The following is a 14,552-nucleotide window of genomic DNA, read 5'->3' as shown; positions in this document are numbered from 1 at the left end:
GATTGAGGTAGTCGTAGACCAGCAGCTACCGTGTTCAGTGAGGTAAAATGACTGTTTTTTGTCAATGGGAGTCTGGATTTGAAGAGAGCTTTGATACGTTTCATTTTTAGTTCAGCGTTTCAATGAATTCATGAAGAAAACTTGGAGTGAACGAAGAATCCAAAAACAGGTTCAACAACAGCAAAACTACACCAAAACAAATAGTTTACAAACTCTCGCTCCCAAACAATTTGTGCAGTATAATCAAAGTCCCATTTATCCAGTCCTATGCTCAGTACTTCCCAAACAGACAGCTACAGACAGGCCCATCGAACAGTGTTTCCCTCCTGTTAAAATGATGTTTCCTTTGGCCCCAACACCAAAAATTACACTGGTGATGTGACTACAAAACATTTAAGACCCACTGAACTTGAATTAAGACAATTTTACTGTTTAAGGCCTTGCATTAGTAAATTTAAGACATTTCAAGACTTTTTAAGGAGCCGTGGCCACCCTGACGCCATCAAAAAGGGCTGTTTGGAAAATACAGAGCATACGACTGGATAAATGTGACGTGGATTGTGCTGCAGGAGTTGTGAGAGAGCTTGTAAACAGATGTTCTGATAATGATTTGCTGTTGTAAAACGTGGTCGCCTTTGACTTTAATTCAGCAAGCATTTTCTGTTTTTGGATTCTTCGTTCACTGTGGAGCCTGCGCGACAAACAAAGTTTTCTTCACTAATTCAGCAAAACACTGGGTGTGAAACTGATATACATGAGATTATTTGGGGTCGAAGTTTTCCTTTAAATATGAAGCTACGGCTGGTTAGTTTAGCTTAGCTTCAATAAAGACTGTAAACAGGGCAAAAGGTCAGCCTGGCTCTGTCTAAAAATCCACCAACCAGCTCCTCTAAAGCTCATAAATCAACATGTTATATCTTGCTTGTGTAATTCGTTTTGTTTCACTGGCCAAAACTGTTTCTTGGCCATGCACAGTGACTTCCTGAAGTCTCTGCTGGCTGCTTGGAAACTGCTTTGAGCCAAGAAATAGTCCGGGAACCAGAACCCCTGTGAAATGGCAAACTGTTGTTTTCCATTTTGGCATTTGTACAGATTAAACAAGCACAGACACAACGTCTTAATAATAAGTGAGCTGTAGAGGTGCTGCTTGGTGAATTCTATTTGAACTAGCCATTTCCTTGTCTTCGAGTCTTTGTGCTATGCTAAGCTAACCGTCTACTGACTACAGCTCCATTTAAGAGTCATATCAATCTTCCCATCTAACTGTCTGCCAAAAGCAAATTAAGCATATTTCCCCAAATATCAAACTTTTACCTTTGGACGATCACAAATATGTTCTTCATTCAACAGCCTGACTGAACTCTTCATCACTGTTTTTGACGTTTATAGCCTTGGGCGTTTAATGAAGTAAGTATCCTTTGTGTTGTTTTAGAGAAAAGCACGGGGGATAGTTATCTCGGCTTCCGTGTCAGAACCACTGATAGTGAGGGGCTGAGAAGTAGCTCTGACTCTGAAGTCTGGCCAAACTAATGGCTTCAGTTTAATCCTCTGTCATAAAGCCTGTAATACTGCGCGCTAACAGTGCTTCCACATGCATCTCTGTACTGCTTTTTGATGTGAGCTGGCTGATTCTGAGCTGAAATGTCAACTTTTTTCCCCCAGAAATACAAGGGGGGAATATACTGTACTGTACAGCAAAAGCTAATATGTGAAAGTCAATGTTGTTGCTCAGCATTTCTGCCGCAGCCACATTTTCAACACTGACAAACAAGGAAACGAGGAGCTGGGGCCTGCTCGCGCTGGTTACAGGATTCATTATTACAAAAATACTGGGAGTATTTACAATGTAAACACCTGCGCCCGAGACTTGTTTAACTGTGTCTCTACACAAGACACCGGCTGGGTCATGCAACATTAGTCTCTGAAGGAAAGGAGGGAGTGATGATGATGGGTGGATGGATGGTTTACATAAAAAGACAAACGAATGGCTCGACAGATGGATGGGCAGACATGTGAATGACTGGCCAGAGGGAGAATATCCCCAGAATGCCAAACACACTTTGAAAAATGACATACTGACTTTCTGCTCATTGATCTGTGTACGTGCACGTAGGTAGATGTCTGTCCTATTTGCATGTCTGCGCCTTCATATATGTGTAAATGCAGGCGTGTCTGTTTCATAGGTCTCTCTCTATGTGTGTGTATGTGTGCAGGTAGCATACCTCCCCAGGCACTGTTGGCGGTGGAGATTGAAGGAGTGCTCTGCACAGCGGGGATGAAGGCCGGCTGAAGATCAAACAGGTCACTGTTCAGATTGGGCACACTGAGGAGCAAAGGAGTGGAGAGACAGAGAGAAGGAAAACAGGAAGGATAATAAGAGAGGAAGAAGAAGAAAGAGGTAAGTGGTAGGATAGAGAAAGGAGAGGGAAATTGAGACAGGAAAGAATAAGAGGGAGAGGAGAATAAAGGACAGAGATGTGACGAATGATGGAAAGGAATGACAGAGAAACCAGCGAGAGATGTAGAGAAACAGAAGAGAGAGGTATGGAAAGACCGATGAGCATTAATATTTAATCAATCTAGCATAAATAGCCGAAGTCACCAGTTAAAATGTTCGTTTGTCACAGATAAAGATTAATCCTCGCTCTCTGAAGGGCTGTAAAAACTTCCACGGGGCAATAAAACAGTTAGGAGCAGTAAATTCAGAGCGTCTAACAGCGTGTGCATGTTGAGAATAAATTCTATACCGATTATCAAGAACAAATAGTCTTACTGTGACTCTATTACAGCCGGGATCAGTCGGGGGTTTGATACAGGGATTTTGTTTTGTTGGGGAGGAAATCTAAAACAGCCTGCAGAGTTTTTTTTTACATTTAAAAAGAAATAGATTGTTGAACAATAACAGCCATTTATAAGTCCATTTTCTATTGTTCTGCGTGTTTAACCACTCCTACTGTCACCTTACCCTTTCTTCATTCTAAGAGGACCACAGGAGAGATAAGTTGGGTTTTATCTTCAACATATATACAGACATAATCTTAAAAAAATTCATTAAACGTTACCTCACATTGATATAGATTTTTTCTGCAATGACTCACTTCATTTACATGCACAAAATATTCCTGCTTTTGCCCTTATTCTGAAAAAAAGACAATATTCCTACTATCCTGTTTAACTTTTCTTTATCTTGCCTTTATTGGACAGGACAGGTTAAGCATGAAAGAGGCAGAGAGAGAGGATGACTTGCAGCAAATGGCCATGGACTGGAATCGAACCCAGAGCTGCTGCGGCAAGGACACTGCCTCTGTACATGTAATGCCCACTCCATCCATTGAGCTACTGGGTGCCCACTACTAAGCTGTTCACATGGCTAATGAGACTGAATATTCCACTAATATTTCCGTTTACATGCAGCTGTACATACTACAATTAATGTGCCCTAACATGTCATTTATCACGTCAAAATATTGTAAAGTTGTACACTTGTCATTTTGCTTCCCTGTATCAAAATAGCATTTTCGATTTGCTATCGGCGCAGCCTCCCCTTCATTTCTTCAACCAAACTTCTTGGTAATTGAAGGATTAAAAGGTCTGTGTTGCGATATTTGCATGTATTTTTCATAATCTACAAATCTAATAATCTTCAAAAGTTGGTGTGTTTCATCTTTTGACCAGAAAGTGAGCTTTTCTTTCTGCCATGCATCTCTAACCTTTGGCCTTGCTAACTGTTGGCTAGTTGGTTTGCATACAATGCATCCATGACAACGCACAGAGCTAACATTTAACAGACAAGAGGCTGTGTGTCGCACACTGCAGTAAAAACCCAAAATGAGACGCATATTCTGAACGTGCTGCAAGTCATAAACAAGTCCGAAGAATGCTATTAACCTTTTGTGGTCAAGGGTACATCTGCCCGTTTTTGACTACTTTTGATTTTACCATTAAATTTCACCTTAAAAATTCTTTACTTTGCCTCGTTTGGTGTCATTTTTTTTCAGCACAACCTCAACTGTGTGACTTACAGTTATGTTTTCATTTTGACATTCTGTATTAACACATTGGACCTACAATTACACAAAAACAGCAATAGGAAAGGGGGTGTCATGTTTTTTCTTTGCTTGCGAGCACTTTCATTAGAATAGCCCGTGTTTACTGTTTCTTCCTGCACCAAACACACACCAAATGTGACGACAATATTCAGGAAAAAGCATGGCGTAAATTATTTATCATAAGTCTGGTTTTACTTGGCCTATTAACACAATTTAAACGTGGTATGTAGTTCGAGGTTCACACGTTCGACACAAGTTGAAACAGAGACTCAGCAAGGCTGCGTCTTGCTGCTACGTCATCTTAAATCAGTCATGTGATTTGGACGCACCAGCGAGTCCGTGGACTCCAGAGGGTTAAAACTCAAATAATATCAGCATATAAATGCTCACACAGATAAAGGCCTAATTTGGAATATCCAAACTGCATACGGTGTTTACTTGACCCTCATCAAATTCAGAATGTTGCCATATTTGGAATAATAGTGAAATATTTAGTGTGCATGTAAATGTAGTCATTGTGAGTGGGTGGCAGGGTCCGCCATTCTCATTGACATTAGCCTGAACTAATGAGTGAAATTAACTCCTAATGCAAACTGAGCTTTCCTTCTGCTACTAGTTCAGATTAAAAGCATTCAACTGGTGAAACACTAGGTGGCTTTTATTTTGAAACAGCCGCAGGAAACAGAATAATTATATCTATCTGAGCTTATCATTTAATATCTTAAAAAATAATGAGGACTTCAGTTGGTTTAAACTGGTCAACATCTTACTGTATATGGAGTCAAACTGGTGTGTGTGTGTGTGTGTGTGTGTGTGTGTGTGTGTGTGTGTGTGTGTGTGTGTGTGTGTGTGTACCTGTTGGTGGACAGCGCGGAAGTGAACAACTCTGGGGTTTGTGTGATGTGGTTGTTGTTGGCACTGCCTATCGACTGGCTGTTGGGGGAGGCAGAGGGTGGAGTCTGCATACCGATCTCCTTCAGGCGCTGGTCCTGGAGGACACACACACACACACCAAACCAAAAGAAAAACACCACAATGTGATCAGGAAAACAATGGTTAAACAGTCATTTCCCACTGGAAATGAATAATACTGTTTCCAGTAAACTGAAATCCTGGAAAATGACAAACACAATCTCTTCATTTGAAGGTGTGAACAAAGACAAATGCACAAACACAATCTCTCACAGAGGGGAAAAAAAAAACCCACCCGAAATTCTCACAGCTGTCCTCCTGTAACTTCTTGTTGTTTTAAGATCCTGTCAAGCATCTCATTGCAAATAGGCCCAATATTGAGTCATTTTGAGTAAAAGCATAAAGCGAGATGTTTAAATTTGCATCTTTTGGTGATATTCAGATATTCAGCTCTTGGCTTTAAGACTAATCGCCAGGCCTGCATCCAGTTTCTAAATGCAGTTTATTGCTTGGTGTTGCCTGCCAAGGTTGTCTGGTGGTGTGGGATTCAGCATACACAATATATATAATGACGGATGATTAGTTTAAAGTACTCCAAAACAAATTATATTGGTTTCTGGTGACAAAAAAGCTCTCCAGCACTGTTTGTCGTGATGCTAAAAGCCTCTATAACCGTATCTGACCCTGTCCTGCTGAGACCCAGGTGCAGCTGAAATGCAGACTGCTGTTCTCTCTGGTGACAGATGTACAAACATCAGCAAAGTCCAGCCACCGCTGAAGCTAAACTGAAACAACATGAAGAACAAGCCAGAGATCGGTTTTAAATTTTCGCCTCGTTTGAGTTGATTCATGCCGATTCAATCGAGACGTAAGAAGCCTGCAAATTACTTTTATTCCACACAAACAGTGGCGAAATACTGCTGATATATTCGCATGACTACCAGTCCAACCAAACATTTTCAAGTCTCAAACTGCTCTCAGGTAAGAAACCCACACAGTAAAACCACCCAGAGTGATTTTACCTGCTGATCCAAGATCAACACTCCAGCACTTTGAAGGCGCTCCTACACATTTGCTGTTAAAAAATAAAAAACCGCCCTACCTCCTCCAGACTTTCATTTCTTGCATGAATTTGGAAATGTTGCTTCAGGGTCAGTTTGATGTATGCTGGTAACAGCGGAGAAATCTGACTGTCAACAACATCCCCTACACTCTGTAGCTTAAGATGTTGCTATATAGAAACAAATCTTAAAGGGACAGTTCACTCCAAACTCAAAACTACATATTGTTCCTCTTACCTGTGGTTCTGTTTGTTAGTCTAGATTGTTTTGGTGTGAGTTGCCGAGTGTCGGAGAGATCGACTGTGGAGATGTCTGCCTTCTCTCCTATATAATGGAACTAGATGGCACTCGGCTTGTGGTGCTCAAAGTGCCAAAAAATACATTTGAAAAACTGTCTCCTGGTTACTCAAGATAATCCGCAGACCTTGTTGTGAGCAGTTTCATGTAGAAACTATCTATATTTATATATATTTTATTTCTGTATCATCATGCAGAAGGAAGAGTGCATCTACTCTCAAATTGTTCCTACATGAAACTGCTCACAACAAGGTCTATGGATTATCTTGAGTAACAGAGTCATGATTTCTAGAAAGAGACATTGCTGTTGAGTCTTTCAAATGGACATTTTGGTGCTTCGAGCACCACAAGCCGAGTGTCATCTAGTTCCATATTGGAGAGAAGGCAGACATCTCTACGGCTGATATCTCCAACATTGACAACTCACACCAACAGAATCCAGACTGATAAATAGCACTACAGTTAAGGGTAAAAATGTGTATTTTGATTTGGGGCGAACTGTCCCTTTAACACTGGTTGAACTGATTAAAGGGATATTCTACCAATTTGTATCATAACAATGTGGGCAGTATGTGTAAAAGAACTGTGGTAAACAGATCGGTAAACTTCCCTTCCATCTTATCAGCACCCAGATCTTCCAGCTCAAATCAAACTCAAATCTCTGACTTTTTCACTCAAACCACAGATTGTACTTCCGCATTTTCATATTTCATACTTCCAAACCAGTTACACTCATATCTATTGACATTGTACAGTTATTTCCACTTGCCATGTGTTTCTATTCATGTTGTATTCTATCAAACCAATGTTTAGACTTGAGGAATAAATATTTTGGGACCATTTAGCAGTTAGCATTAGGTTAGTTTAGTCTCTGGGTTTTTGGTTAGTCTTTGGTGTTCTGTAGGTTAAAGATGTTACTGTATATTATATGCACTTACTTTTCTTAAATCCAGACCTGTTCATAAACACATTTTAAAATACAATATGCTTCAAGAGTGGGCCCCTATTCTCAAGCGTTCAATAGCTTATCAGGGTGTTCGACTTCACATCTCCATTATTTCTTATGGATTGCACATGTACTTTTTCTTTATCTGTTTAAGTGAATTTGTGGATTGAATTGAACTGTATGCCCGCTACCACGGACACGGAGTATAACAGTAGATCAAGAGGGAGATCCGCCCCTCCCTGTCTTTCTAAAACTGTGATCAAGTTGTAATATTAGGCAGTGCTGTTCAACTATAAACCATGATTAGGTCACTATATTGCATATTTCTCACCTAAAATGTCTTCAGAAACATATTTTAGTGCACTGTTTGGCTATAATTCGAGAGTTTAAGGACAGGAAGAGGGCGGCATACTGGTTCCTGTATTGGAAAACTGAGAAAAACTGAGATACTAATCTGTGCTGATCAAATATGAACCAAGATTCTGTTACTGCGTCACCTATTTTTCACCTAAAATGTTTTCAGAAACACATTTTAGTGCCCTGTTTGGCTATAATACGAGAGTTTGAGAACAGGAAGTGGGTGTCATACTGTTTCCTGTACTGTAAAACTGAGGAAAACTGAGATACTAAGCTGTATTGACCAAATATGAACCTGAGTCTGTTACTGTGTCGCCTATTTTTCACCTGAAATGTTTTCAGAAACATATATTTTAGTGCCCTGTTTGGCTAGAGTTTGAGAACAGGAAGTGGGTATCATACTGGTTCCTGTATTGTAAAACTGAGGAAAACTAACCTAAATTGTTTTCAGAAACATATTTTAGCTTACTGTTTAACTGTTTTTCGAGATTATTTGATACCAGCCGGCTGCTATATTGTTTCCTGTGGAAAAACCGCTGAGCTCGCCTTACGTCACTCACCAACAGGAGCGTTTATTGGTCCGGTGCAGCGCAGTGCATTCTGGTAATTGTAGGTTTTCAACCTCTTGAGCATAAGTAAATACGACAGCCCTTTCCTGTTTTCTCTGGTAATATAACACCAATTTAAAAAATGGTTGCGTCTCTTTGCTGCATGGACAGCTTGGTTTTATGAAAAGATCATCGTTACAGCAATTTAATACGTTTTAAAATCAATGAAAAGTAAAACACTCTGTTCCTCTGTATAGTTTATATGACATGTTCAGGCTGTCTACACTGTTATGATATAATGCCATAAGTGACTACATTACATTTTATTGCTTTATTGATTGATGTGATCATGCTTGCCGTTTTATTGCTTATTTCTTGTGCCATGTGCCTGTATTTCTCGCTGGATCTTATTACGTTTGCTGCTGCAATGACCTAATCTCTCCGCAGGGATCAATACATTTGTGTGTTATCATGTGGGAACATGTACTGGGAAATAACAACAGTAGAACAAAAATCATGAAATTATGTTTTGTTAGGCACACAAGGAAAACAATTTACAGAACAAAGGTGTGGAAACAGAAATGCTGCTACTCATAGCGCTTTTGTCTGTTTTATTTATCCATGGACACCCAAGTGTTTTAATTCAGTTTGAAACTCAAACTTTAAAGGTATGGAAATGATCCAATTGACTTTACAAACTCTTCCACCTTTAAAAGAATTTGGACTTTGAGCAGATTAATGAATAGACCCTCCTGCTGTACCAGCCTCAGCCGCGCAGACTCCTCTTCATTTATATTCTGACAGTGTAGTGAGGAACAAATGGGAACTGATGTTATTGTTTGGGTTAAGGCCCCAGCTGGACAGTAGCTGTAGTGTGTAAGTGGTTTTGTGTGTGTGTATGTGTGTGTTGAGTCCATATGGACACCAGAGCGCGCAGACAGCTGGACTCGAGTATTTGGACGACCCCTGCTCACCCCGGCTCCCTCACTCTGCTTCTTACTCTGTTATGTTCTCACTCACTTTATCTTCCCTCTCCTTTCAAACTAAACCCAAAGGTAATCAGTGGACCTTGGCAGAAACAGGGCAACCAAGGGCACAGAGTAAACAGCGCGCTAAAATCCAATCAACCGCACACACAAACAAACACACCAAGACACACTGGCAGCACACACGGCTCCCTAATCTGCCAGGGTGTACACATGCTTCATATACACACACAGATCAACAAAGCTCGCAAAGATACTGGCAACACTGCTCGACACATAGTGTATCTCCTCTGCCAGGATGTACGCATGCTTAACATGCACACGCGCGCACACTCACACTGAGCTGCTGTGTGCCTGTTTTGTAGCTTCACTGCTCTTACTCAATTACAGTTTGCTGTAAGGCAGGACTCCCAGGGCTGGAGCAAGAAATGTCAACACATTTTACACTTGACTTTTCTATTGCTCGGCTCGCCGCTGAGACTCTTGGCCTTTATCCTCAACTGGAGTTCAGAGCTCACCAAACAGCAAAGTTGGTGGACAATATCAGTAGCCTTCAGCACCAGCACAGTGTGGTTTCTACAGCACAGCAGAGTGCTGCACTATCATAGCTACTGGGAAAAAACTGGCAATACAGCACATATACAGGGATTCAATTCGGTATATTGCGATGTTGTCAGCAAGGCCACATACTGCAATACTTTGAATCTAATTCCAAGAAAACGGTCATCAGTATAAAGAACATACCGCCTTATGTAATCAGCACAGTGTCATCTGCATTTGTATTGATCACACACACTGTAACGTCCAACATCATTGCACTACTTATTGTAATACTTACTGGAATAAAAATTTGCCTGTATCAGTATCCATGGTGGGAGTAAGTTACTGCCCCAAGCAAGGGAGTTCAAGTATCTCTGGGTCTTGTTCACAAGTGAGGGTAGAATGAAGCTTGAGATGGATCAGCGTTTTGGCGCTGCATCTGTAGTGATACAGGTGCTGTGCAGGTCCATCATGGTGAAGAGGGAGCTGAGCCAAAAGGCAAAGCTTTCGATTTACTGGTCCATCTATGTCCCAACCCTCACCTATGGTCATGAGCTCTGGGTAGTGACCGAAAGAATGAGGTCGCGGATACAAGCAGCCAAAATAAGTTTCCTCCATTGGGTGGCTGGGCTCAACCTTAGAGATAGGGTAAGGAGCTCGGAGTAGAGCCGCTGCTCCTTCGCGTCGAAAGGGGTCAGTTGAGGTGGTTCGGGCATCTGATCAGGATGCTTCCTGGGTGCCGCTTGTTAGAGGTGTTTGGCATGTCCCACTGGTAGGAGGCCCCGGGGCAGACCCAGAATACGCTGGAGGGATTACATATCTCAACTGGCCCCCAGGAGGAGCTGGAAAGTGTTACTGGGGAGAAGGACATCTGAGGTGCTTTGCTCGGCCTGCTGCCCCCCGCGACCCTGCTTTAGATAAGCGGTTGAAAATGATGGATGGACAGTTCACATGTATACAGATATATGTTTTGGCCTCTCATCCACAGAGTTTTAGGTCACTGAAACTGAGCTTTTATAAAACACCTACTATGAGGTGAAGATTTTCAGTGTTTGGGTTACTGTGTATCTGTACGGACATGTAAACTGAGTGAGCTCGAGAAACAATGACGTCATCTCCTTGATTCGGCATGCCCAGTGTTGCTTTGCGTAATGTGCTTATGTCAGAAACAATTAGAACAACAGCGGACTACCAGTTGGTTAGCACTATTTTGTCTATTGACTACTTTACACTTAAACTTAGCAGGCCCACTGCTGCACCACTTCACGGATGAACAAAGGCAGCTGCTGTGCCCAGTGTTATTAGGTGCACCTCAGCGGCCACGGTTTAAAGTCCACCAGAAATGTTGGTTTTGGATCAGACGTGGTCAAACCAGCAGATGGTGGGACACTTTTCTGTGTGGTATTGTTGTTGATGAGGAGTGGGGAAAAACTGGTGGTCAGGGCCTACAAGTGCTTGCAGGGTTTCTTAAGGTTACGCCATTTGTCAGGATTCAAATGTTATGTTGTTGCTACAGATTTGAAGAATACTGTGACTCTGCTAGCACAGTCAGTCTAAGGAATGACTGCAGTTACACGTCATTTCGAGCTGATTTTTGTGATGTGACGGTTTAGTTTAGATGATGCACAAACTTAGCCTGAGAATGAATGCTGTGCTTCACCCATTTCTGTATCTCGTAAAATCAGCAGTATATCATTTTAATTTCATGGTTGACATTTTCACACTTGTTCTTACAAGCAAGTTTAATTAGTCTGATAGCTACCATGTCTAATTTTGTTGTTGTTTTGTAGATGTGACTGCTGTAAGACAAAAATCTGAATTTTGTGCATACAGTTTTGTTACCTTAATAGCAACCTCAATAGCATGACTAAGTAATGTTAACAAAACAAAAATTCTGTGTTCATAAAATCAGCTGCAAAATTATTAAAAAACATTTTAGAATAAAGTTCAGAATCCCTTTTATTTGCTTTATATTCTGACCTAAACAAGTTTGGCTCTCAGCAGCTCTCTGTGTTGTTACACACAGTGCAAACAGAAAAAAATACTGCAACAACTATATGTGGTGTGAAAGACCCAATTTACACATCCCAATAACATATGTTCTGTATCTGGATAAGGGATAGCACGTGTTAAAGGGGTAATACATTGATTTTACACATTCAGATCCATTTATAGTTCTTGAGAAGCACTTCTGTATATGTGAAGAAAGTTAAATAAAGTCTTTTGTGGCCCTAGAGGGAGCTGTGAGAAGTCTGATAAAAGTTACATTAATAATAAAACCAAAAATGGCAGGTAGGGATAACAATAGGTATAATAATGGATGAAGTACAGATCACATGAAAGCCAGCTGTAAATGGGGCCTAAAATCAAAATACATCCCTCATAAATCCTGAGAGCTGCTTGAATCAGAGTGAGAGGGGAGGACGGGGTGACAGCAGTGACTATTACACCTGCTGCTGCTGCCGCCAGTCGTTCTGCTGCCACAGCACTCACTCTGACCCCCTGATTCAGAGATGATTTGGTATAAAAGTGTAAAATCTGTTACCTTAAGAGCCTGCAGTCTGGCCTGCTCCTCCTCCAGGGCCTGCTGCTTCTCCTTCTCATCCATGCGGCTGAAGGACATGCCAGTGGAGGAGAGAGATGAGACGGCGCTGGACAAGGTGGACGCTCTGCAACACACAAGTCAAACTTAAAGGTCCAGCGTGAAGGATTTAGGTGGACATATTGGCAGTAGTAGAATGTTTGCTTCAGTGTAAAATCACTTGAAAATAAGAAGCGCCATTTTTTCGTTACGTTAAGCCCAGTTCAGACCAAAGATTCGCAATAAGACGAGTTGAAACATGAAACTAGTTGCAATTCGCTGCTCTGCAACATTCACACCAACTTGATGAGATGGTGTATCTTCTCTATGCAACATCTCTCTGTACTTCAGTTCTGATTTCCACCTTTTCAGGCTGATGTTGTGGCTGAATATAATTTGTAGCTTCTTAAAATATGAATGAGGATAGTGATAGTGAGATATTAGCTACAGCTGCTTTTGTAGTAGTGATGAAACGGAGAAATACAAAAACAAAACGAGCATCAAATGGACTGTATTCATAATAAATACACCACATTAATATATGTAACCAGCGCCAATTAATCAGTCAATGAGAATGTGTGTGTGAGGGGGTAAAAGCACATACAGCAAGCAGCAGCAGCGACCCACCGTCCGACACTGGCACAATGTGGGAATGGAAACAGAGATCTCGTCTCCAGTTTGCAGTCATTTTGACTTGACCAGTGGACTTCACCACAAGCTGACTGGCTCTTGAAACAGGTGCTTTAAATTCTAAAACCAGCTTGCCAGCGATTTAACCAGCTGAGTTGAAGGTGACACCATCAGCCGGCTTGAGTCGAGGTCAGACAACCAGTTCACACCACTGCAACTTTTCTCTGCAACGTTCTAAAATGGTTTGGTCTCTTTGTGAGTCAATGGTCTGAACTGGGCTTTAGAATGAGCTGTTTATATCTACATGAGGGGCAAGACCATGCCTGCAGAGATCGCTATGTTGCACCGCTATGTTTCTACAGTAGCCCAGAACGGACGACCCAAACACTGGCTCTAGCCACCATAGTTGACAACCTCTTTTCGACAAGCAGCATCAGCAAAACCCTGATTTTTTTATTTCCATAAAACTGCTTTATTCAGTGTTTTTACTGGTTAAAATTTACCAGGTCGGTTTGTTTTAGAGAGAGAGAGACCTCTGTGAATATTTCCTCTACCAGTAAAAACCTCCTGAGCAATGAACACTGAGGGATTTCAAATCAGGAGAAGTTTCAGCTGGTTGCAATCTACAGTCCTCACCACTAGATGCCACTAAATCCCCCTAAATCTCACACACCGTTCATTTAAATATTTCTTATTTAGTCTCAAAGGTCTTGACAGATTTTGAGATAAATTTAGGCAGCCATCCTTTCCTACTTTAAAACTGGCTTTTTATATTTTGATTTTTAACAGTGTTCTATATGTGTTCAATAAGAGCCGATGGAACTGCCGATGAAGACGTCTACCTGGTGTCTGCATTCAGTTCCTTGGTCTTCTTGCCCTCCAGAGAGGCCAGGTGCTGCTCCAAAGCCTCCAGGAGGCTGCTGGGGGCCTGAAAGAAACATAAACATGAGAACAAGGAAAAGAGAAGGAAATTCAGCAATCAAGTTTTTGAGAATCCCTTTCTCACTTTCTTTCTCTCTCATATGCACAAAAAAGACCTGCCTACACATACAGTAGTGCGCACACACACACACGCACAAACAAAGCACCCAGAGTTAGTTGGTCTCACAGGAAGGTAACAGAGTGCATCAGGCTCCAAGAATAGCCATGGCAACATGCAGCAAACACTCGCACTGTTAGCAGGAGACTCAAAGGAGAGAGAGAACAAAGGAGGAGGTTGAAAAACAAAGAGCAAGGAAAAAAGGTGAAAAGCAGAGGAGAGGTTGCGCCACTTCTTCTTCTTCTTCACATGAGCAGAGGGTGATAGATTCTGTGCCGTTTCTTTCACTTTTTCCCCCTCGTTCAACTTGCCTTTGCTGTGTTTTGCCCTTTTGTCTCGCTTATCTCTCAGTGTCCCTCGCACGGTGAGGTCCTGTCATACTTGCACAGCGAGTGCCAGGATGCACTCTGTACCCCCGACTGGTCGTCTCTGCTCTAGTTTAACCGAATCTCCGCACATTCATTCCACATGAGGATTGAGATTAAACTCTAATTTCATTTACCTTTTCTTAATTACTTGCCCAGAGGAGCGAGTGAGGCCGAGAGTCTTTAAAATGCTCTTTGTTGTAAGATGGCATAAAGCAGCTGCATTAAATTTGAGCTTGAC

The 14,552-nt window shown here is 41.6% G+C and overlaps 1 protein-coding gene across 2 annotated transcripts in view; it reads right to left on the bottom strand.

Moving 5' to 3' along the window:
- Positions 1-14,552, bottom strand: part of si:ch211-200p22.4 (phosphatidylinositol-binding clathrin assembly protein) — a 124,498-nt gene that overhangs the window by 33,818 nt on the left and 76,128 nt on the right. For both annotated transcript variants that reach the window (XM_049569303.1, XM_049569304.1), the window contains exons 9-12: positions 13,750-13,835; positions 12,242-12,365; positions 4,905-5,038; positions 2,223-2,323 (exon numbers count right to left, since the gene is read on the bottom strand). In XM_049569303.1, coding sequence (XP_049425260.1) covers positions 2,223-2,323; positions 4,905-5,038; positions 12,242-12,365; positions 13,750-13,835 — 445 coding nt within the window. The remainder of the gene's footprint in view (positions 1-2,222; positions 2,324-4,904; positions 5,039-12,241; positions 12,366-13,749; positions 13,836-14,552) is intronic.

The sequence above is a fragment of the Epinephelus fuscoguttatus genome, linkage group LG23 (assembly GCF_011397635.1).
Source record: "Epinephelus fuscoguttatus linkage group LG23, E.fuscoguttatus.final_Chr_v1".
Lineage (NCBI taxonomy): Eukaryota > Metazoa > Chordata > Actinopteri > Perciformes > Serranidae > Epinephelus > Epinephelus fuscoguttatus.
Note: the sequence above shows the minus strand (reverse complement) of the source record. Positions and strands in the feature narration are given on the sequence as shown.